At 37.5% G+C, this 21,678-nt stretch overlaps 1 protein-coding gene and 1 non-coding gene across 2 annotated transcripts; one reads left to right on the top strand and one right to left on the bottom strand.

Annotated features, from left to right (window-relative positions):
- Positions 1-2,913: 2,913 nt before the first annotated feature.
- dlb (deltaB) lies at positions 2,914-10,169 on the bottom strand. The gene is made up of 7 exons (XM_031311018.2): positions 9,909-10,169; positions 9,570-9,809; positions 9,328-9,385; positions 8,451-8,708; positions 6,436-6,797; positions 5,251-5,467; positions 2,914-4,487 (listed from the first exon to the last, which is right to left on the bottom strand). Exons 1-7 carry the CDS (start codon positions 9,957-9,959, stop codon positions 3,772-3,774), a joined length of 1,902 nt encoding a protein of 633 aa, XP_031166878.1. The 5' UTR covers positions 9,960-10,169; the 3' UTR covers positions 2,914-3,771.
- Positions 10,170-15,692: 5,523 nt separating this feature from the next.
- Positions 15,693-15,774, top strand: trnas-gcu. The gene has a single exon. It is a non-coding gene; the product is annotated as a tRNA-Ser (tRNA).
- The last annotated feature ends 5,904 nt before the right edge of the window (positions 15,775-21,678 follow it).

Below are 21,678 nucleotides of genomic sequence, written 5' to 3'. Positions count from 1 at the left end.
ATATGCAGCAAAGGGCCACAGGTCAGAGTCGAGCCCTGGACCGCTGCATCAAGGACGAAACCTCTATATATGGGCGCCCGCTCTACCAACTGAGCTATCTGGGTGCCCTATCACTCAGATCTTTGATGTTAAATGTTCTGCCAGCACTGCTCGGGCCTCTGTAAAATTAAAGGTGAAATAAAAAAAAAAAAAACTGGCAGGACAAGTAATATGCAAAAGAACATTTAAATACTTTGGGTATAGGTTTTTAGTAGGTATGGAAGTCTTATTGGTAACACCTTTTAATACAAAGTGCTACCGTCTTCTTTGTGAGACTCCTAGTGTCCCGTAACGATAGACCTCTTTGATTAGGTTCCTCTGAACTTAATACAACAGAAACTGGTGACCACTCTAATGAATGAATCCATAATTATTGTTATTCTTATCAGCTTCCAATATGACTCAATTCTGCTGGCTATATTTGATTTCTATGTTTTATACATCACAGGGACTCCTGCAGTGCATCAGCCAATTAGAGTGATAGTTGTGTGACAGAGGTCTACATGTATACAGAGACTTACACAAACAGCACGTCATAATTACATCTTATATCAAATAATATCTCATTTAAATGGTGTTAGTTGAATTGAATTGAATTTATTTCAGGATAACCCCTTGAGATGTAGCATCTCATTTTCAAGGGGGTCCTGCACATATATACAAACACAAAGATTAGACATACAGTACATATACAAAAAAAAAAAAACATAAATACAAGCAATTAGTTAAAGTCAGTGTAAACTGAATGATGATTAACGGCCATTTTTAAAGTAAAGATGCCAAATATATAGTTCTAGCTTCTCAAATATGACGATTTGCTGCTTTTCTGTGTCAGAGAATTGGAAATTGAACATCATGGGGTTTGGGCCGATCGGTTGTACAAAACAGGCAACTTGATTCTTTTTTTTGACTAAACGATTAGCCAATTCATTGAGAAAACAATCGGCAGATGAATCAACAATAAAAAGAATTGTTAGTTGCAGCCTAAACTCATAACACACTATATCCTATAGCAGTGGTTCTTGGAGGACTGCAGGGGGTACGTGAGATATTTAACACATTGTTTACAGGGGTGATAGAATGCAAAACCTTGTCATAGTTGAATAATGACAGTTCGGTGGGTAAATAGGACATACATAGAAGCTCAAAATCCCATTGATATCCCTTTCCTCTGCAAATCTCACATTTTGAAACTGCCGCTGAAAACGGGCGAATCTGAACAAAGCTAAAAGTTGACGTAAGCATCTCAACTCCTAGTCTTTGTCACGCCCCAACATTTGCATAGGCTACACCACTGACCTGAGGTCAGCTTAGTCTTCTGAATCTAGCTAGGTCATGCAGATCGAGGTCCGCTATTTAATTACTAAATTCACTTCTGAGACTTTTTTATGCGAGAAATCAACTATGTAGAGGTCAAATATGGGCCGTTTTACGAAAATTGATGGCTGTAAATATACTTTAATATTGCCAAAAGTGAAGCTAACTAGCCGCGATCTGTACACATAGGATTGAAGGGACAGTAGCAGCTAACGAAATCCCCAATGTTCACAAAAATGCATTAAATTGAAATCGGACACCATTGTTAGCTTTATAAGACCTTGGGGTAGATGTTATATAAGTGGCGTGACGAAATTCAAACTGTAAATATATTCTAATTATGCCGAAAGTGAAGCTAACTAGCCGCGATGGGTATATGTTATATAAGTGGCGTGACGAAATTCAAACTGTAAATATACTCTATATGCCGGCAGCTGGCAGCCAGCCAGCTCTGCGGGGCTCCGAGCCCCGGTAGTCCAGTACCCAGGGAAACGGTGACTTTCACTTGGTGAGGTTGCCGCTTTCTCGTCAGACTGTGTGGAGCTCCTAAAGTCCGACACATCTTACCAAATTTGCAATTAGCCATCAATTTTTGTAAAACGGCCCATATTTGAGCTTTATATAGTTGATTTCTCGCTTAAAAAAGTCTCAGAAGTGAATTTAATAACGAAATAGCCCGACAAACAATGTATAACTTTGTAGTGTCTGAAATATGAGACCTGCTGTCTCGTCTCCAATGTGTTTCTATGGGGTTCGTTCAAACCAATCAGCGCGCAGCTCATCTAAATATTCATGAGCACACCATATTTGGAAGAAAAGCTCTTGCTCCAAATAGAGCCATATTCACAGGGTAGTTAAGGACCCATAAAATAGCATTCGAGCAATTTTCAGCCCAACCAATGTTACATACCCTATTAGGAGACCTTAAGGAACAGTGTGAAATACCCTATATAATCATTCTATCACCCCTTTAATAGTTACAAGGGTGAACATAGTTCTTCTTTAAGTAGACTTTTTTTTCCTACCAAAAATGTGACATTTGTGTTGCCTTCTTTGGACCTATTCTTGCCTTCCTTCTACTTTTTACAAGTTTCTCACTTTTTTCAAAGTTATGTCACTGTTTTTGAAGTTTTTGATACTAGTTTCGACCTATTCTTGCCTTACTTCCTTCCTTCTTTCTACCATCTTTTTTCCAAGGTTTTGTTGGTTGTTTTTTTTTTTTTTTTTACAGTTTTTGTCTCCTTTTCTCATCAGCATTTACATGTTTTCCAGGTCCAAGGCTGTTGTTTAGTGAATCTATCGCTGACAGCGCTGTACTGTTCCTCTTCATAGAGACTTTTTTTTCTACCAAAAATGATTCACGCTGGTCACGGGGTACTTGGCTTAAAGAAGCAATTCAAAAGGGGTACATTATTGAAAAGAAGTTTGAGAACCACTGTCCTATAGCATGTAAAAAGACACATTTATAATATCATCTTAAGTTCCTCTAATACAGTATTCTGTCTAGGAATAATGTGGCAGACTTCACACCTGCAGAACAGAGACTTAAATCCAGAATCACATCAAAGCAAATCTTTTATTCCACATCACAACCACAACATGATGAAATTAAATAAAATGAATGAAAACATGTAACATAACACAAACTTTGGCATGAACACAAAATGGCACACGAAGGAGCAATGCGATCAGTAGTGTATAAACGATATCTATAAATTACAGTAATGGCTGACTTTGTGTTATAAAGCACATTTTCCTTCTATCCCTGCTCTGAATATCTTTGGGATATTTCACGCAGCCTTCACAGCCCATAAAACATCCAGGTACAACATCAAGCGTCGGTCTTCATTCAGCATCATATAAATATATCTTTACATCTGTGACAATCGAAGAGAAGCCATAAACATACGTTTTTTTTTTCAAATAAATAAATAATATAAAGAATAAAAATGATGGTATACGCACAATACGGAAATAATATCCAAAGGAAGATTGAAAAGCAAAACAAAAAAATGTGTGTTTTAAAAATCAAAGTGAACATTTTAAAAACAATAACCCAATAAAACCGGTTTTCCAAAAGTAGAGTATTGTGACTTCCTGTATTTGGTTTGTGTTGTAGGTCCTAAGAAAGGTGGATCGTATTATTTGTTTCTTTGGGTCTTAAAACATGGAAGAGCTTTGCCCTATATACTTTTTTTAATAATCTTTGTAAAAATTATCTTCATCAGAATAGTTCATTTGTCAACATTTTGTTTCTTATGCTTACATTTTGAATGGTACATTATCTCCTGCATAAGCAGAGTGGGTTTTTTTCAACTCATGGATTTGCTCCTTTCTTCACTGTGCATGAAGACAGAGGAGCAACAAGTGCTAATATTCCTTTACCCCTGTGAACGTCCATGTTTTCTCTCTGTTTCATCTCAGCCCTGCCCCAGACCCCAGGCCGGCCTCGTCCCTCCACATAAAGTCCGGACGCTCGCCTCTGGCTGGGCTGCTCTCCACAGGACTGGGCCTGTACCCGGACCTTCCGTCAGGGCACAGGGAGAGGCTGAGGCGAGCCGTGCCGTTGCTGATCTTGAACAGGCCATTAGGACTCAGGAAGGAATCTCTTTCGCTTCCTCCCATGTTGTTGACCGAATCCAAGTCGTTGTAAACTGCAATGTCGCTCAGCTGCTTCCTTCCCTGCAGTCTCCTCCTCCTCCTCAAGAATATAATACCCGCCACCAGAACCAGCACCAGGATGGCCAGGATGCAGGAGATGGTGAGGGTGGCGGAGGAGGGCTGGGAGGTCTGGCGCAAAGCGGGCTTGAAACTGGGCTGGAGCGTGAACTCACAGCTCGGACCCATGAAACCCTTTGGGCACTGGCACACCGGCCCAGTGAAGTGGGTAAAGCAGGTGCCACCGTTCTGACACGGGTGAACGCCACAGGCATCGGAGCGCACGCTGCAGTTCTTGCCGGTGTACCCCAGGGTGCAGGAGCAGGTGTAGTCGTTCACACCGTCTTGGCAGGTTCCGGCATTCTGGCAGGGGGTCGAGGCGCAGTCGTCAATGTTGACCTGGCAGTTGGCGCCAGTGAAGCCTGCCTGACAGCGGCACAGGACGCTCTGGCCGAGGTCCAGACAGTCACCACCTGCAGGAGAGAGAAATACTCTGTTCAGCACCCAAGAGATCAGGAACGGCCATTTGTTTAAAGCAAGGAGGGTAGGGTTACATTTAACACTCTCTCTGTATAAAATTCAGTGGTGGAATGTAACTAAGTACATTTACTCAAGTACTGTACTTAAGTACATATGTTGAGGTGCTTGTACTTTACTTGAGTCTTTTCTTTTCATGCCAATTTCTACTTCTACTCCGCTACATTTCAGAGAGAAATATTGTCCTTTTTACTCCACTACATTCATCTGACAGCTTTAGTTACTAGTTACTTTACACATTAAGATTTTTGCACACAAAATACATGTAGTTTATAAATTAAAATAAAATAAAATAAACTAGCCAACAATATAACGGCCTACAAGTCCAGCTGAAATGATTAGACCATTAAATACACAACTGTTTGGATTCTTTACACTTTCTACAATGGGAGGAGAGTTCTGCATCGAGTACTTTTACTTTTAATACTTTAAGCACATTTTCCTGATGATACTTACATACTTTTACTTACAGTAAGTAAAACTTTCAATGCAGTATTTTAACAGTGTAGTATTAGTGTTTTTACTTTAGTAAAGGATCTGAATACTTCTTCCACCGCTGATGAAATTGCAGCGTTGATGCAAGAGTGTTGACAGTAATGCCTATTCACTAAAACAACTTCATGTTCAGTTTACAAACCGCTGATTTGCACTTCAGCCACAAGGTGTCGCCAGAGGGGAGGGCCTCTCCTGCACACTCACCATTCAGACAGGGCCTGTTGCTGCAGCGGTCCAGCTTCTTCTCACAGTTGGAGCCTGTGTAGCTGGGAGGGCAGCGGCAGGTGTAGCCTCCAGTCATCGCCTCCACACAGGTGCCGCCGTTGAAGCAGGGACCGTCTGCGCACGTCATGGCAATGATCTCGCAGTTCTTACCGTAGAATCCCTGCGGGCAGGTGCATGAGTAGTCGTTCTCCAGGTCCTGTGCACAGAGGAAGAAAAAAAAAACCTTGACGTTAAGGAGGAAATGAAGTCCGGAAGGGATGTGTGGAGCCCTCTAGTTCTGGAGCGTTTTCATTTCTTTTGAAGGGTAGATAAAAGATCTCTTGATTTTTAGTATACATTCAGATGAGATCAGTGGACATGAACTGAACTGTATTTAAGCTGCTAACATTACACACTATGTGTGCTGACACAAGACAGTTTACCCACCAACCAGTTCCATTCCCTCACCTATTTATCTCAAGACAGCCCAAAGTCAATAGTTGTGTTGGTGTGTTTAATATTAAATATGTTTTTATGAGAATAAAGTTAGATTTTGTTATTTTTGTTTTGTTTTCCTATTTTTCTGTTTTGGACAGCCGCCTTTTTCTTATTTTTCTTATTTTCTCTTTCTTCTATATATTTTGTAGAGCCATCTGGTGGTCATACTTTGCATTTGTTACCTGTGAGTTCACTGGCTCCTTGTTCAGGTGTTTGCAATCATCTTGTAGCTACAAAAAGGGGAAACTGTGTGCAGAGGGCTACACGCTGAAGGCGGTTGGTGCCGCTACGCATGGGTTGTTACCCAGCTCTATTGTTATTAGTAAGTAATTATAAGTATTAGCAATTTCAATGCGGAATAACCATCTAAATAACGGCTTTTTCACTTTTTGCAAGAAGAGTGCCTTGGACCTTTCTTTTTGGAACTTTCTTTGTTTGTTTAAGGTAGATGTTCCTAATGTATATACTGGTCATCTACATACATGCAGACAAGGTGAAATGTTTGGAGACAAAGGGACAGGAAATTTTTATTGAAGTTACTGGTCTTACACTTCTACTGTGACACTTGAACTTCCCTGCATGGGATCAATACGGTTTGCCTTATCTTATCTGTGATAGTTGTGTTTCTTTATTGCAACTTTAGTGCACCTTTAAACTAAACAGACTTTAATCCCAGTGTGTACTCACATTGCAGCTGCCTCCGTTCTTGCAGGGGTTGCTGTCGCACTCGTTGGTTTCCAGCTCACAGTTGGTGCCTCCAAAGCCAGGCCGGCAGGTGCAGGTGTAGCTGCCCTGGCCCGTGTTGGTGCAAGTTGCACCGTTGGCGCAGGGCTTGTGGTTGGTGCAGTAGTTGAGGTCCTGGTCGCAGAAGAGGCCCCCCCAACCCTCCTGACAGTTACACTGCCATGGCTGGCTGCACGTCCCGTGGAGGCAGCCTGGGTAGCGGACGCATTCGCCACAGGAGGGGCCCTGCCAGCCCATGCGACACGTACAGCCCCCAGGGGCCTCGCAGTAGCCGTGTCTCTCACTGCAGTCGGCCGAGCAGATGGCTGGGGAGGAGAGGAGAAGGGAGGGTGTATGATTACAATGGGCACGCCTTCTCATACATCTCTCACACACACACACACACACACACACACACACACACACACACACACACACACACACACACACACACACACACACACGTGTACAGGGCCCCCTGTCTGACCCCAGCCCTTTTCCAGACTTCACTGTTGGTTAAGTATTAAGCCAAGCAGCTGGTAGGCACACTGCCAGAGAGGAATGCTTTCTTTTATCTCCCCATTACACACACAAATGCACACACACACACACACGCTAACACACACTGGTCACCTTAAAAAAAAAAGTGTGTGTGTGTAATGGGGGCCACGGCTCTTTCTCTCATTGTAACGGAGAACAAAAGGCAGATGGAACACCACAGACCGTCTTTCAAAAGAGTAAAACACAACACTACGGGACATCACTCAGATAAAGGAAACACCCTATATGCTCTGAAAAGATTCCTGTCTGTGTAGGGGATCACAAATCAACCTGGGTGATAAGATTAAAAACAAATTCCATTCCTGCCTTGACAAAACTTCAGTCTAATTTTTCAAGTCTTGGGAGGAGAAAATGTCTGGGTTGCTTGTCTTGCAAAAATCCAGTCCCTCAATGTCACTAATGTATGAGTGATTACAAATGCTTTTGGTTGTCTCCACTCATTGAATTCCCTTAATGTCTTTACTTACTCAGATGTATGCATTTGTGAAATGTTCTCTTGTTTTGTGTCGTGAAGGAGAGTTTGGATTGAAAACCCCTAATTATGAGGCCATCTGCTTTTGTATTCTGTTTCCTAATCTTTCCAATGTTAAATAGTTTGTAATTTTGTTTTATGCCATGTAAATAAATTTGATTTTATTAGGCTATTGTTACAATTAGAAATGACTTATTCACTAAATAAATATATATATATATTCTGTTGGGGTATCATAGAAGACTACAAAATAACATGAAGACAGGTTACATTCTAGATACTACCAGTCAGGGGCGATTCTAGAATCAGAGCTTTAGGGGTGCACCCTTTTAACGTAATTTTAGAATTAGAATAGAAGAAAACTTACTTTAATACTGAGCCACAGGGCCATAGTACAAAGGTGAGTGGTATTACGAATTAAATCAAATATATATATATATATATCTATGGAAAAGCAGACATTTGCAAAATGCAGTATCGACAACTTTTGAAAATTAGAGATTTATGCGATTGTGAGTAATGGCTGGCAAGCACTATTTGCTGAAAATAGCTCAGAATTTTTTCTGAATGATCTATAGGCATCTAGATTCTGGGTTTAGTTTCAGGATGTGGTGATATTCCTAGAGCAGAACTCCTTAGCTCACAATAGATTAACACTAGTCTCCGCAGACTTTTTTTTCTTCTTTGCAATCATTTTTTAGGGGTGCCGAGATCAAGTTTAGGGGTGCCTCAGTACCCCTAAAAAAGAGCTAAAATCGCCCCTGCTACCAGTACAATCATGTATTAATGTATAATGTATAATCCATATTTGCTATGTGTGGTTGAATGGGTTGAATGCAGTGTTGTTCTCCCCCGGCAGGTTAATCACTGAACTGCACAACTACTACAGGATGTTAGTGCCTTGCTGCAGGACACCTAGATACTCGGTACTGGAATATGCACTTACGCTCTGAGCAGTAGTTCCCCTTCCAGCCCTCCAGGCAGATGCGGTTGCCCTCCTCGTCGCAGGTGTAGTGGCCCAGCGTGTCGTCTCTCGGCCTGCAGTACTCCGCGCAGCCGTCTCCGAAGTAGTACTCGTCGCAGAAGACGTGGTAGGAGTAGCGCAGCTCGCTCTGCTCGCCGAAGTGCACGTCCTGGGACCAGTCCTCCCCGATGGCGAGTCTCCTCCGGGTCGCCAGGCGGCTCACTAGGTTGTTCTGGTTGTCTGCAGAAAGGAACGGGGAGACATTTATTAGTAACCCTCCTGTTGTCTTCGGGTAAAAATTGACCCGTTTTCAAAGTTTCTATATCAGAAATTTGGATTTTTCAACCAAATTGCCCCAAAATAACATGGATGGATTCCATACAACACTCTTCGCAAGTAAAATAAAGGATTGTATTGAAATTTGGGTCTTTTATTCCTTTTTTTATATAGCATTTGAAAAGAAAAAACATTAAAATGGTTTCAAAACGGTTTCCTGACTACACGTAAACAGATAGGCCCACTAGTATGTGACTATCCATTCAACACACTCTGATCTTAACTATTCAAAATTATTCATAATTGCTGCTTTTTTCAAACTAAAAAATCAGGTAGGCTATACTTTGATATAAATGATGTTTGTTGACCCTGAATTCCAAAAACAAGTTTAAAACTCGTGGTAATAAGTTGACCAACACGATGTAACACCCAATTAGGGTGATCATGTATACATTATGCTTTATAAAACAGGCAAAACAGACGTCAGGTGTAAATCCAATTAACGGGCACTCCGCGACATGTCACGTGATATATCGTGGATACGAAGTTGTATTGATATCAGCGAGTCAAAGACACAACCCACCTGTGTATTCGGTGGGAGATTCAGCGTTCCAGGCTTCAATGATCAACGAAAATGTCCCCTAGAACAGACAAAAACAACACTTTTAATGTTATTACAATATTAGTTAACGGGGCCATTTTACGCATTTATCTGGCATTGATAATGAATTGGTAGATAAATGATGTCTTAACTATGTATTCGGTCCTACCATATACAACACCCTAACAACAGTATCGTTTGTGTAACTATGGTTTTCCATTTACCGGCCACTTGAAGTGGAAAGGCACCCGGATGGGAGCGCTGCTGGAGATCGAGGTGTGATCGGCCCTGATAACGTTGGTGTGTCCGGTGCCAAAGGTGCAAGGCGGCTCGGCGGAGATCACATCCTCCGGGTGTTTAAGGCAAATTCTGAAAAATATGTGACAGTCCCTGTGTCTTCTGCAGATGCGTTGCGCCGTGTGGAATGAATTAATTTTCAGCTCAAACACACCAGAGGACAAAACCTGCAATGACAGAAAAACATGATATAAGACACGCTGTGCGTAAAGACACGATGACATTTGTTGTTGTTGTTTTTTTGGCACAAACAGAAGCCAACTTACTACGTGCAATAAAGCCAGAGCCAAGAGGTGTCTCAGGTGTAAATGTGCCATTTCTTCTCAGAGTTTTCCAGCTCTAAGTGGATTGACGCATTCGTCGCGTGCAATAATATTCCCAAACGATGTTGAAGAAAACTCAAAACAGTGTCATCACTTTGGGCTCTGTGATCCTGTTGGTGTCTCTTAAATCCTTGTCTCCTAACGATGGTCTTCTCCTCCGTCCTATTGTTGCCACTTTGGTTCTGCTGCGTAAAAGACGCTGCAGTGTTTTTATACCCTCTGATGCTGCGCGTCCTCGAAGGAGGTGGAGCCGGAGCAGACCTCAGGGGAGCAGCCTGACACAGGGGGCCTGCCTGGGGATTTAGACAACCCACATTACACCTGGACCTGGTCCTTGATAGGAATCTGCATACGAAGCTGGCGCAGGGCAGACATGTCTAACATTACTGCATGAATCTTCACCACTCAAGCTAATGTGGGTGATAAAACTGAATCGCCACAGAAGTATTGGATGAACCAAAAAATCTACAACTGGTCTGAAAACAGCAAACTATCCAAGTTTTAGTGATTCTAGAACTTTTAATATGAGGTTTAAGTGAGTGGCTGGAAAACTGACGAATATAGGCCTACTATATATATAAAACATGTCATCCAAGAGAATAAACAATTATTTAGGCATTCAGATTTGGGGAAATGTGTCAAACAATGAGCGTGCCAGGACATTATCTAATTAAGGCCTTCTGCATTTCATCAAACACGGACATCAGCAGTTAACTTTAACACCAATGTATAGATCATTGTTCAGAAAGTTTTCCTTTTTCTTTTTTGGATCTTGTATACACACTAAACAAAGATCAGAAGGAAGCGGGGAAGAATAGCGTAGTTTTTCTTTCTTTACAGCCAACATTATAATTGCTCTGACGCGTGTGGGGGAACAAAGAGTGGGCAGGTCCCGGAGCAGAGCGCATTGTGAGTCTAGCGGCTATTCAGGCCTCTTCTGTCGCACTCCTGGGCCTGAAGAAGGGTGCGGGGGGACAACAGAAGGGGGGGGGGGTTGGTCGCGCGCGTGTCCTGCAGAGTTTGGACTATCATGTTGCTTTTGTATGGACCTCATGCGAACAGCTGTATGGTAATCAACGGCACATGGTTGACCGTGTGGGGCTCCAAACCCGGCTATTGTCTCCCCAAAGCTTCCACCCCCAGCGCGCGCGCGCGCACACACACATACACACACACACACACACACACACACACACACACACACACACACACACACACACACACACACACACACACACACACACACGCTGGCTAACCCTGTATTGATTTAGGGAGGACTCTGTTGGCTGTCGGTTTCAACACCTGTCGCTGGCAGAAGGTCTAAACTAAACACACCTAAACTAAGCTGATCTTTAACACTGGTCATATAAACCTGCATGACTGATTTAATAGCATTTAGTAATTAATATTATAATATTATTAATAATGTAATAAGCAGCCTCAGAAATAATTTTACACGAGGGGTTTTAAGACCGATACCAATAAATATTGATTTGTGTTTGGTTATTACCTTTATGGTGAGCGTGGCCTGGAGGAGAGTTTCTGTATCCCAACAGTGGGAAGGATCACATATAAAAAGCGACTTTGCTCAGACTGTCTGGGTGGAGGTGAAACGAGGCATTAGGACTCCAAACATTTGAACTGACAGACATAAAGTCAAATATTTCCACATTAAAAGTCTGAGTGTTTATCAATCCCACATTGTAAAGTGCGTTGGGTTGTGCGTGTGGGGATAGTGGTGAGTGAGTGGGGGGAAGGGTCCTGTTGATATTATAATGAGAAAAGAGGACGCGTGCCTGAGGTGGCCCCCTGTATATCTTGGCACGCTTCCCTGCAGGACAACAAGGACAAACGAGGGAGGAAACATCACACTTGTATGTAAAGTAAGTTAAGCTAAAGGAAAAAGGCTGGGGCAGATTATTGTGGTTATTTGTGGTCAGCTCACTCACACAGCATTATGTCAAACCCTTAGTCCAGAACAGTAGGTCTAAAAGTGGGACCAATCATCTCCCAAGGAATTCCAGCTGGATCCCTTACAAAATGAGGACAATTTTAATTTTACTACCATTTCTGCAGGTCAAAAGTAGATAGTGCACGACTGACTGTAATCTATGGTTTCATTCAATCTACCAACATGTTCCCTAAAAATGTACTTTTCAATGCAAAAATGTCTTGTGTCCGGCAATATTTAATGGAGGAGTACACGTGTATCTGTGTGTTTTTAAAGTCAACTTTTTAAATGTGCTCTACTGACTGGGTGGGGAATGAGTTTGGTGCATACCCACATGCTTTGTGCTTTATACTGAACTGTTATCATTTTTCACAAAGACAAGACAAAAGATGCTTACAAAGAAGCTCTCCCTCCTTCCAATATCTTACAATGATATGTTTTATGAAACATATGCAAAAGTTACAGCCTGTGTATGATCTGAATAAAGAGCTGGTAAAGAAATGGTAATTACAGCCACAGGCACCACCTCTGTGGCTGCTCTTGGTCTTGAGCATTGTGATATTTACACCACAGCCCGGAATAATAAATAGAAATATAATTTATTTTCAACAAATCTTATAAGGGGAGAATGAAATTAAATCTGGGATGTGAAAAGAATAAGAGCCTCTCCTGCTCTCCCCCAAAGGATGACAACACTCCCTTGTGCAAAAGATACAAACCCCCCACCCACAATGATTTCCATACAGTGCCTAGCTGATCATGTGTGTGTGTGTGTGTGTGTGTGTGTGTGTGTGTGTGTGTGTGTGTGTGTGTGTGTGTGTGTGTGTGTGTGTGTGTGTGTGTGTGTGTTTTTGTGTGTTTTTGTGTGTTACATCATATCAAATCTCGCAGCCCACACATCATCCTGTTTTTCTTTGGGAGGGACAGAAACACTCATTTTAAAAGTTTGCACCGTGTCCATACAGTATACCTGCTGCATTTCTCCGTGGAGGAGGATGTGTGTGTCTTTGTGTCAGGAGCAGATGGACAGTGCACCCTCTCTGCTGTTATCATCTGTATTACTTGCAGGAGTGTGACATGAGTGTGCCACGGGGCATGGGAACCAAAGAGGAGTCATGTCATCCCCCCCGACCTCCCACTAGTTTGAGTGGTCGGCATCTGCCTCATCTCCAGCCCACAACAGCTTGGAGATCCTGCTCCCCAAGGACTCTTGGAGAAAGAGAGGGGGAGCCGCTGCAAATCTGACCCAGGCAGGCTCTCGGGGGGAGAAGTCGGCCTGTTGTGGCCACTTCTGCAGCCTGCTGTCTGACTGTGGGACAATAGGAGGTGTGGAATGGAGTCTGGTGGGCCGTGATGTTGTGTGTGTGTGTGTGTGTGTGTGTGTGTGTGTGTGTGTGTGTGTGTGTGTGTGTGTGTGTGTGTGTGTGTGTGCCAGCATATATACAGCCTTTAATGTATGCATATCATTTAGTTGATTGGTTGATCTCATTAAGATGCTGAATGCTGGAGTACTACAGGGTACCTAAACATGCAAACAGCCCTGCCACATCCCCATTGTGCAAATTTATGGCTGAGTCAGAGGGGCATGAAGTCTTTGTAGGTGTATTATTAGGCAAATCACTGGCTAGACAGAAATACTGTACTGTTTCTGTAACTTTTCCTTTGTGAAATCAGTGTTTTGAAACATTGTAGGCCATTCTTGTTCCCTTAGCCCATCTGTGCCTTCAGCCTTCCTCCAGACCCTTGCAGAACAGCTGGCTGACAGTAATAGAGACACAATACTGTACTTTACCTCAGCTCTACTCCTGACTCTGAAGTCTTGCCCTTTCCTTATTGCTACAACACATACAGAACATTTTCTTGCTCTGTTAGTCCCATGATTAAAGTTCTTAAGATTAGTAAAGCCAAGTGGATCTATTGTATACAGGGCTCATTTGAAACAAAAAAAAATGCATTTCCTGCAGAAAATGCTTGTGAATGCTGGAAAGCTAAATTGATAAAGCTAAACTAGATTGCTGGCATAATTGCGTGAGAAAAAGGTGAAGTAGTGAGAATAGTTGGAAAAGTGGGAATGGTTTTAATTAAAATGAATTTCATTGAAATGTTGAAGAACACCAATAATGTATCAAACAAAAGTGGAATATTTTAAGTTTTTTTGAAAAGCTGTCGCTACACTGAATTGCTGGTTAAAATGTGTGAGAAGTTGAAGTTGTAGGAAAATGTATATGAGTGGAAATGGTTCTAATTAGTAAGAAAGTCATAAAAAAGCTGAATAATACCAATATTGTATACAAGTTCTTGTAAAAGCTGATGCTAAGCTGAATGGCCGGCTTGAATTTATATAAAGGAGTAAGTGAAAGAATAATGAATGAGTTGGTAAAAAGATGTATACAACTCCTAATGAATAAAAGATGTGGAACATTTTATAGTTTGAATGGAGTATTAATCTATAAATAAGACTTGATTAAGCATGGCAAACAGCTGAAGCAGTATAAATAGCTAAAAAGTGGGAAAGGGATTAAGAATGCAAAACATAGAGTAAGAAATGATGAGATTCCCATCCTCGTCGAAGCAGAGGGCATTATTCTGCTACAGTTAGATGTCAACAACATAGCTGACTGCATTCAAACAACTCTCTATGCAACAATGTTATCAGTTTCTCCCAAATAAATCATGATCTTATTATTGTTTTAGTATGTTGAAAAAAATCATAGTATAGTATAATGAAAAAAGGGATAAAAAGTCACAGTACAGTATGTTGAAATAAGTCATAGTGTAGTATGTCGAAAAAAGTGATGAAGTCATAGTATAGTATGTCGAAACAAGTGATAAAAAAGTCATAGTATAGTAAGCCTATGTAAACACTCAGGGAGTGACCTAGATCCAACATTTACTTAATCACGACCTGAAGGAAGAGGAGGTTGCCGAGTGGTTAAGGTGATGGACTGCTAATCCATTGTGGTCTGCACCCGTGGGTTTGAATCCCATCCTCGTCGAAGCAGAGCGTGTTCTTCTGCTACAGTTAGATGTCAACAATATAACTGTCTGCATTCGGAGAACTCTCTATGCAACAGTGTTATCTGTTTCTCCCAGATAAATCTTCATCTTATTACTGTTTTAGTGATGGTATCTTGAAAACAATCATAGTATAGAATGACGAAAAAAGTCATGAAAAAGTCATAATATTGTATATCGAGAGAAGTAACAATATGTCTAAAAAAGTGATAAAAAAGTCATAGTATTGTATGTCAAAAAAAGTGATAAAGTCATAGTATAGTATTTCAAAAAAAGTGATAAAGTCATAGTATAGTATGTCAAAAAAAGTGATAAAAAAGTCATAGTACAGTATGTCGAAAAAAGTCATAGTATAGTATGTCGAATAAAGTGATTAAAAAGTCATAGTATAGTATGCCGAAAAAGTCATAGTATAGTATGTCGAAAAAAGTCATAGTATAGTATGTCGAAACAAGTAATAAAAAGTCATAGTATAGTATGTTGAAAAAAATGATAAAAAAGACATAGTATAGTATGTTGAAAACAATCATAGTATGACACAAGTCATGAAAAAGTCATAATATTGTGTATCGAGAGAAGTCACAGTATGTCTAAAAATGTGATAAAAAGTCATAGTGTAGTATGTTGAAAAAAGTGATGAAGTCATTGTATTGTATGTCAAAAAAAGTGATAAAAAAGTCATAGTATACTATGTTGAAAAAAGTGATAAAAAAGACATAGTATAGTATCTTGAAAAACTTTAATTATAAAGACATAGCGCAGACGAGGTGCCCGAGTGGTTAAGGCGATGGACTGCTAATCCATTGTGCTCTGCACACATGGGTTTGAATCCCATCCTTGTCGAAGCAGAGAGTGTTCTTCTGCTACCGTTAGATGTCAACAATTTAACTAGCTGCATTCCGACAACTCTCTATGCAGCAACGTTATCAGTTTCTCCCAGATAAATTCTCATCTTATTACTGTTTTAGTGATAGTATGTTGAAAATGTCAATCAAAGTATGACACAAGTCATGAAAAAGTCATAATATTGTGTATCGAGAGAAGTCACAGTATGTCTAAAGAAGTGATAAAAAAGTCATAGTATTGTATGTCAAAAAAAGTGATAAAGTAATAGTATAGTATTTCAAAAAAAGTGATAAAGTCATAGTATAGTATGTCAAAAAAAGTGATAAAAAAGTCATAGTACAGTATGTCGAAAAAAGTCATAGTATAGTATGTTAAAAAAAGTCATAGTATAGTATGTTGAATAAAGTGATAAAAAAGTCATAGTATAGTATGTCGAAATAAGTCATAGTATAGTATGTCGAATGAAGTGATAAAAAAGTCATAGTATAGTATGTCGAAATAAGTCATAGTATAGTATGCCAAAAAAGTCATAGTATAGTATGTCGAAAAAAGTCATAGTATAGTATGTCGAAACAAGTGATAAAAAGTCATAGTATAGTATGTTGAAAAAAGTGATAAAAAAGACATAGTATAGTATGTCAAAAAAAGTGTTAAAAAAGTCACAGTAAAGTATTTTGAAAAAAGTCATAGTATAGTATGTTGAAAAAAGTGATAAAAAAGACATAGTATAGTATGTCGAAAAAAGTGTTAAAAAAATAACAGTATAGTATGTCGAAACAAGTAATAAAAAGTCATAGTATAGTATGCCGAAAAACTTATAGTATGGTATGTCGAAAAAAGTCATAGTATAGTATGTCGAAACAAGTGATAAAAAGTCATAGTATAGTATGCCGAAAAAGTCATATGATAGTATGTTGAAAAAATGATAAAGTCATAGTATAGTATGTCGAAACAAGTGATAAAAACTCATAGTATAGTATGTTGAAAAAAGTGATAAAAAAGACATAGTATAGTATCTTGAAAAAAGTGTTAAAAAAGTCACAGTATAGTATGTCAAAAAAAGTGATAAAAAAGTCATAGTATAGTATGTTGAAAACAATCATAGTATGACACAAGTCATGAAAAAGTCATAATATTGTGTATCGAGAGAAGTCACAGAATGTCTAAAAATGTGATAAAAAAGACATAGTATAGTATGTCGAAAAAAGTGTTAAAAAAGTCACAGTATAGTATGTCGAAACAAGTAATAAAAAGTCATAGTATAGTATGTCAAAAAAAGTGATAAATCATAGTGTAGAATTTCGAAAAAAAGTGATAAAAAAGTCACAGTATAGTATGTCGACATAAGTCATAGTATAGGATGTCGGAAAAAGGGATAGAAAAGTCATAGTATAGTATGCCGAAAAAGTCATAGTATAGTATGTTGAAAAAAGTCATAGTATAGTATGTCGAAACAAGTTATGAAAAGTAATAGTATAGTATGCCGAAAAAGTCATAGTACAGTATGTCGAAAAAAGTCACAGTATAGTATGTCGAAACAAGTGATAAAAAGTAATAGTATAGTATGCCGAAAAAGTCATAGTATAGTATGTTGAAAAAATTCTAAAGTCATAGTATAGTATGTCGAAACAAGTGATAAAAAGTCATAGTATAGTATGCCGAAAAAGTCACAGTATAGTATGTTGAAAAAATGATAAAGTCATAGTATAGTATGTCAAAACATGTGATAAAAAATAAATAGTATAGTATGCCGAAAAAGTCATAGTATAGTATGTCGAAAAAAGTCATAGTATAGTATGTCGAAACAAGTGATAAAAAGTCATAGTATAGTATGCCGAAAAAGTCATAGTATAGTATGTTGAAAAAATGATAAAGTCATAGTATAGTATGTCAACAAAAGTGATAAAAAAGTCATAGTACAGTATGTCGAAAAAAGTGATAAAAAAGTCATAGTATAGTATGTCAAAAAAAGTGATAAAAAAGTCATAGTATAGTATGTCGATAAAGGTCATAGTATAGTATGTCGAAAAAAGTCATAGTATACTATGTTGAAAAAAGTGATAAAAAAGACATAGTATAGTATATTGAAAAAAGTGTTAAAAAAGTCACAGTAAAGTATGTCAAAAAAAGTGATAAAAAAGTCATAGTACAGTATGTCGAAAAAAGTCATAGTATAGTATGCCAAAAAAGTCATAGTATAGTATGTCGAAACAAGTGATAAAAAGTCATAGTATAGTATGTTGATAAAATGATAAAGTCATAGTATAGTATGTCGAAACAAGTGATAATAAGTCATAGTATACTATGTTGAAAAAAGTGATAAAAAAGACAAAGTATAGTATATTGAAAAAAGTGTTAAAAAAGTCACAGTATAGTATTTCAAAAAAAGTGATAAAGTCATAGTATAGTATTTTGAAAAAAGTGTTAAAGAAGTCACAGTATAGTATGAAGAAAAAAGTCATAGTATAGTATGTCGAAAAAAGTCATAGTATAGTATGTCGAAACAAGTAATAAAAAGTCATAGTATAGTATGCCGAAAAACTCATAGTATGGTATGTCGAAAAAAGTCATAGTATAGTATGTCGAAACAAGTGATAAAAACTCATAGTATAGTATGCCGAAAAAGTCATAGTATAGTATGTTGAAAAAATGATAAAGTATAGTATAGTATGTCAAAACAAGTGATAATAAGTCATAGTATACTATGTTGAAAAAAGTGATAAAAAAGACATAGTATAGTATATTGAAAAAAGTGTTAAAAAAGTCACAGTATAGTATGTAAAAAAAAGTGATAAAGTCATAGTATACAATTTTGAAAAAAGTGTTAAAGTCATAGTATAGTATGTCAAAAAAAAGTGATAAAAAAGTCATAGTACAGTATGTCGAAAAAAGTCATAGTATAGTATGTTAAAAAAAGTCATAGTATAGTATGTCGAATAAAGTGATAAAAAAGTCATAGTATAGTATGCCGAAAAAGTCATAGTATAGTATGTCGAAAAAAATTCATAGTATAGTATGTCGAAACAAGTGATAATAAGTCATAGTATACTATGTTGAAAAAAGTGATAAAAAAGACATAGTATTGTATGTCAAAAAAAGTGATAAAGTCATAGTATAGTATGTCAAAAAAAGTGATAAAAAAGTCATAGTACAGTATGTCGAAAAAAGTCATAGTATAGTATGCCAAAAAAGTCATAGTATAGTATGTCGAAACAAGTGATAAAAAGTCATAGTATAGTATGTTGATAAAATGATAAAGTCATAGTATAGTATGTCAAAAAAAGTGATAAAAAAGTCATAGTACAGTATGTCGAAAAAAGTCATAGTATAGTATGCCAAAAAAGTCATAGTATAGTATGTCGAAACAAATGATAATAAGTCATAGTATACTATGTTGAAAAAAGTGATAAAAAAGACAAAGTATAGTATATTGAAAAAAGTGTTAAAAAAGTCACAGTATAGTATGTCAAAAAAAGTGATAAAGTCATAGTATAGTATTTTGAAAAAAGTGTTAAAGAAGTCACAGTATAGTATGAAGAAAAAAGTCATAGTATAGTATGTCGAAAAAAATCATAGTATAGTATGTCGAAACAAGTAATAAAAAGTCATAGTATAGTATGCCGAAAAACTCATAGTATGGTATGTCGAAAAAAGTCATAGTATAGTATGTCGAAACAAGTGATAAAAAGTCATAGTATAGTATGCCGAAAAAGTCATAGTATAGTATGTTGAAAAAATGATAAAGTCATAGTATAGTATGTCAAAACAAGTCATAATAAGTCATAGTATAGTATGCCGAAAAAGTCATAGTATAGTATGTTGAAAAAATGATAAAGTCATAGTATAGTATGTCAAAACAAGTGATAATAAGTCATAGTATACTATGTTGAAAAAAGTGATAAAAAAGACATAGTATAGTATATTGAAAAAAGTGTTAAAAAAGTCACAGTATAGTATGTAAAAAAAAGTGATAAAGTCATAGTATACAATTTTGAAAAAAGTGTTAAAGTCATAGTATAGTATGTCAAAAAAAAGTGATAAAAAAGTCATAGTATGGTATGTCGAAAAAAGTCATAGTATAGTATGTCGAAACAAGTGATAAAAAGTCATAGTATAGTATGCCGAAAAACTCATAGTATGGTATGTCGAAAAAAGTCATAGTATAGTATGTCGACATAAGTCATAGTATAGGATGTCGGAAAAAGGGATAGAAAAGTCATAGTATAGTATGCCGAAAAAGTCATAGTATAGTATGTCGAAACAAGTGATAAAAAGTCATAGTATAGTATGTTGAAAAAAGTGATAAAAAAGTCATAGTATAGTATGTTGAAAACTATCATAGTATGACACAAGTCATGAAAAAGTCATAATATTGTGTATCGAGAGAAGTCACAGTATGTCTAAAAAAGTGATAAAAAGTCATAGTGTAGTATGTCGAAAAAAGTGATAAAGTCATAGTATAGTATGTCAAAAAAAGTGATAAATCATAGTATAGAATTTCGAAAAGAAGTGATAAAAAAGTCACAGTATAGTATGTCGACATAAGTCATAGTATAGGATGTCGGAAAAAGGGATAGAAAAGTCATAGTATAGTATGCCGAAAAAGTCATAGTATAGTATGTCGAAAAAAGTCATAGTATAGTATGTCGAAACAAGTGATAAAAAGTCATAGTATAGTATGTCAAAACAAGTGATAAAAAGTCATAGTATAGTATGTCGAAACAAGTGATAAAAAATAATAGTATGCCGAAAAAGTCATAGTATAGTATGTTGAAAAAATTATAAAGTCATAGTATAGTATGTCAAAAAAAGTGATAAAAAAGTCATAGTATAGTATGTTGAAAAAAGTGTTCAAAAAGTCACAGTATAGTATGTCGAAAAAGTCATAGTATAGTATGCCGAAAAAGTCATAGTATAGAATTTCGAAAAGAAGTGATAAAAAAGTCACAGTATAGTATGTCGACATAAGTCATAGTATAGGATGTCGGAAAAAGGGATAGAAAAGTCATAGTATAGTATGCCGAAAAAGTCATAGTATAGTATGTTGAAAAAAGTCACAGTATAGTATGTCGAAACAAGTGATAAAAAGTCATAGTATAGTATGTCAAAACAAGTGATAAAAAGTCATAGTATAGTATGTCGAAACAAGTGATAAAAAATAATAGTATGCCGAAAAAGTCATAGTATAGTATGTTGAAAAAATTATAAAGTCATAGTATAGTATGTCAAAAAAAGTGATAAAAAAGTCATAGTATAGTATGTTGAAAAAAGTGTTCAAAAAGTCACAGTATAGTATGTCGAAAAAGTCATAGTATAGTATGCCGAAAAAGTCATAGTATAGTATGTCGAAAAAAGTGATAAAAAAGTCATAGTATAGTATGTCAAAAAAAGTCATAGTATAGTATGTCGAAAATAGTCATAGTATACTATGTTGAAAAAAGTGATAAAAAAGACATAGCATAGTATCTTGAAAAACTTTAATTACAAAGACACAGTGTAGACGAGGTGGCCGAGTTAAAAAAGTCATAGTATAGTATGTCGAAAAAAGTCATAGTATAGTATGCCAAAAAAGTCATAGTATAGTATGTCGAAACAAGTGATAAAAAGTCATAGTATAGTACAGGGGTGGCGAACCTGTGGCTCTTGAGCCGTATGCGGCTCTTTGCCTGCTCCTGTGAGGCTCTTACTGTGTGGCTGGGGGCTGTGTCATTGGTTGATTGTTGTTTTTAACTTTTCTGAAACATACAGTATTTCAGATAAGTAAAAAAAAAAACACATTTGAATGCATCTGCCAATACTGCCAATACATTTGCCAATTATTTTAAAATGGAAAATAATGCAGCAGAGTTTTGATGACAGATTCTGCAACTTGAGGAAAAACAGCGGCCACAGATCACCTTC

Source organism: Sander lucioperca, chromosome 13, assembly GCF_008315115.2.
Source record: "Sander lucioperca isolate FBNREF2018 chromosome 13, SLUC_FBN_1.2, whole genome shotgun sequence".
NCBI lineage: Eukaryota > Metazoa > Chordata > Actinopteri > Perciformes > Percidae > Sander > Sander lucioperca.
Note: the sequence above shows the minus strand (reverse complement) of the source record. Positions and strands in the feature narration are given on the sequence as shown.

Bases quoted from the DNA above. Each gene is read 5' to 3' on its own strand.
- dlb (XM_031311018.2), bottom strand. From the start codon at position 9,959: ATGGCACATTTACACCTGAGACACCTCTTGGCTCTGGCTTTATTGCAC. The intron at 9,386-9,569 runs GTAAATGGAAAA...TGTCTGTTCTAG, and splicing joins CTTTCCACTTCAAGTGGCCG to GGGACATTTTCGTTGATCAT. The intron at 6,798-8,450 runs GTAAGTGCATAT...TCTCCTCCCCAG, and splicing joins GGGGAACTACTGCTCAGAGC to CCATCTGCTCGGCCGACTGC.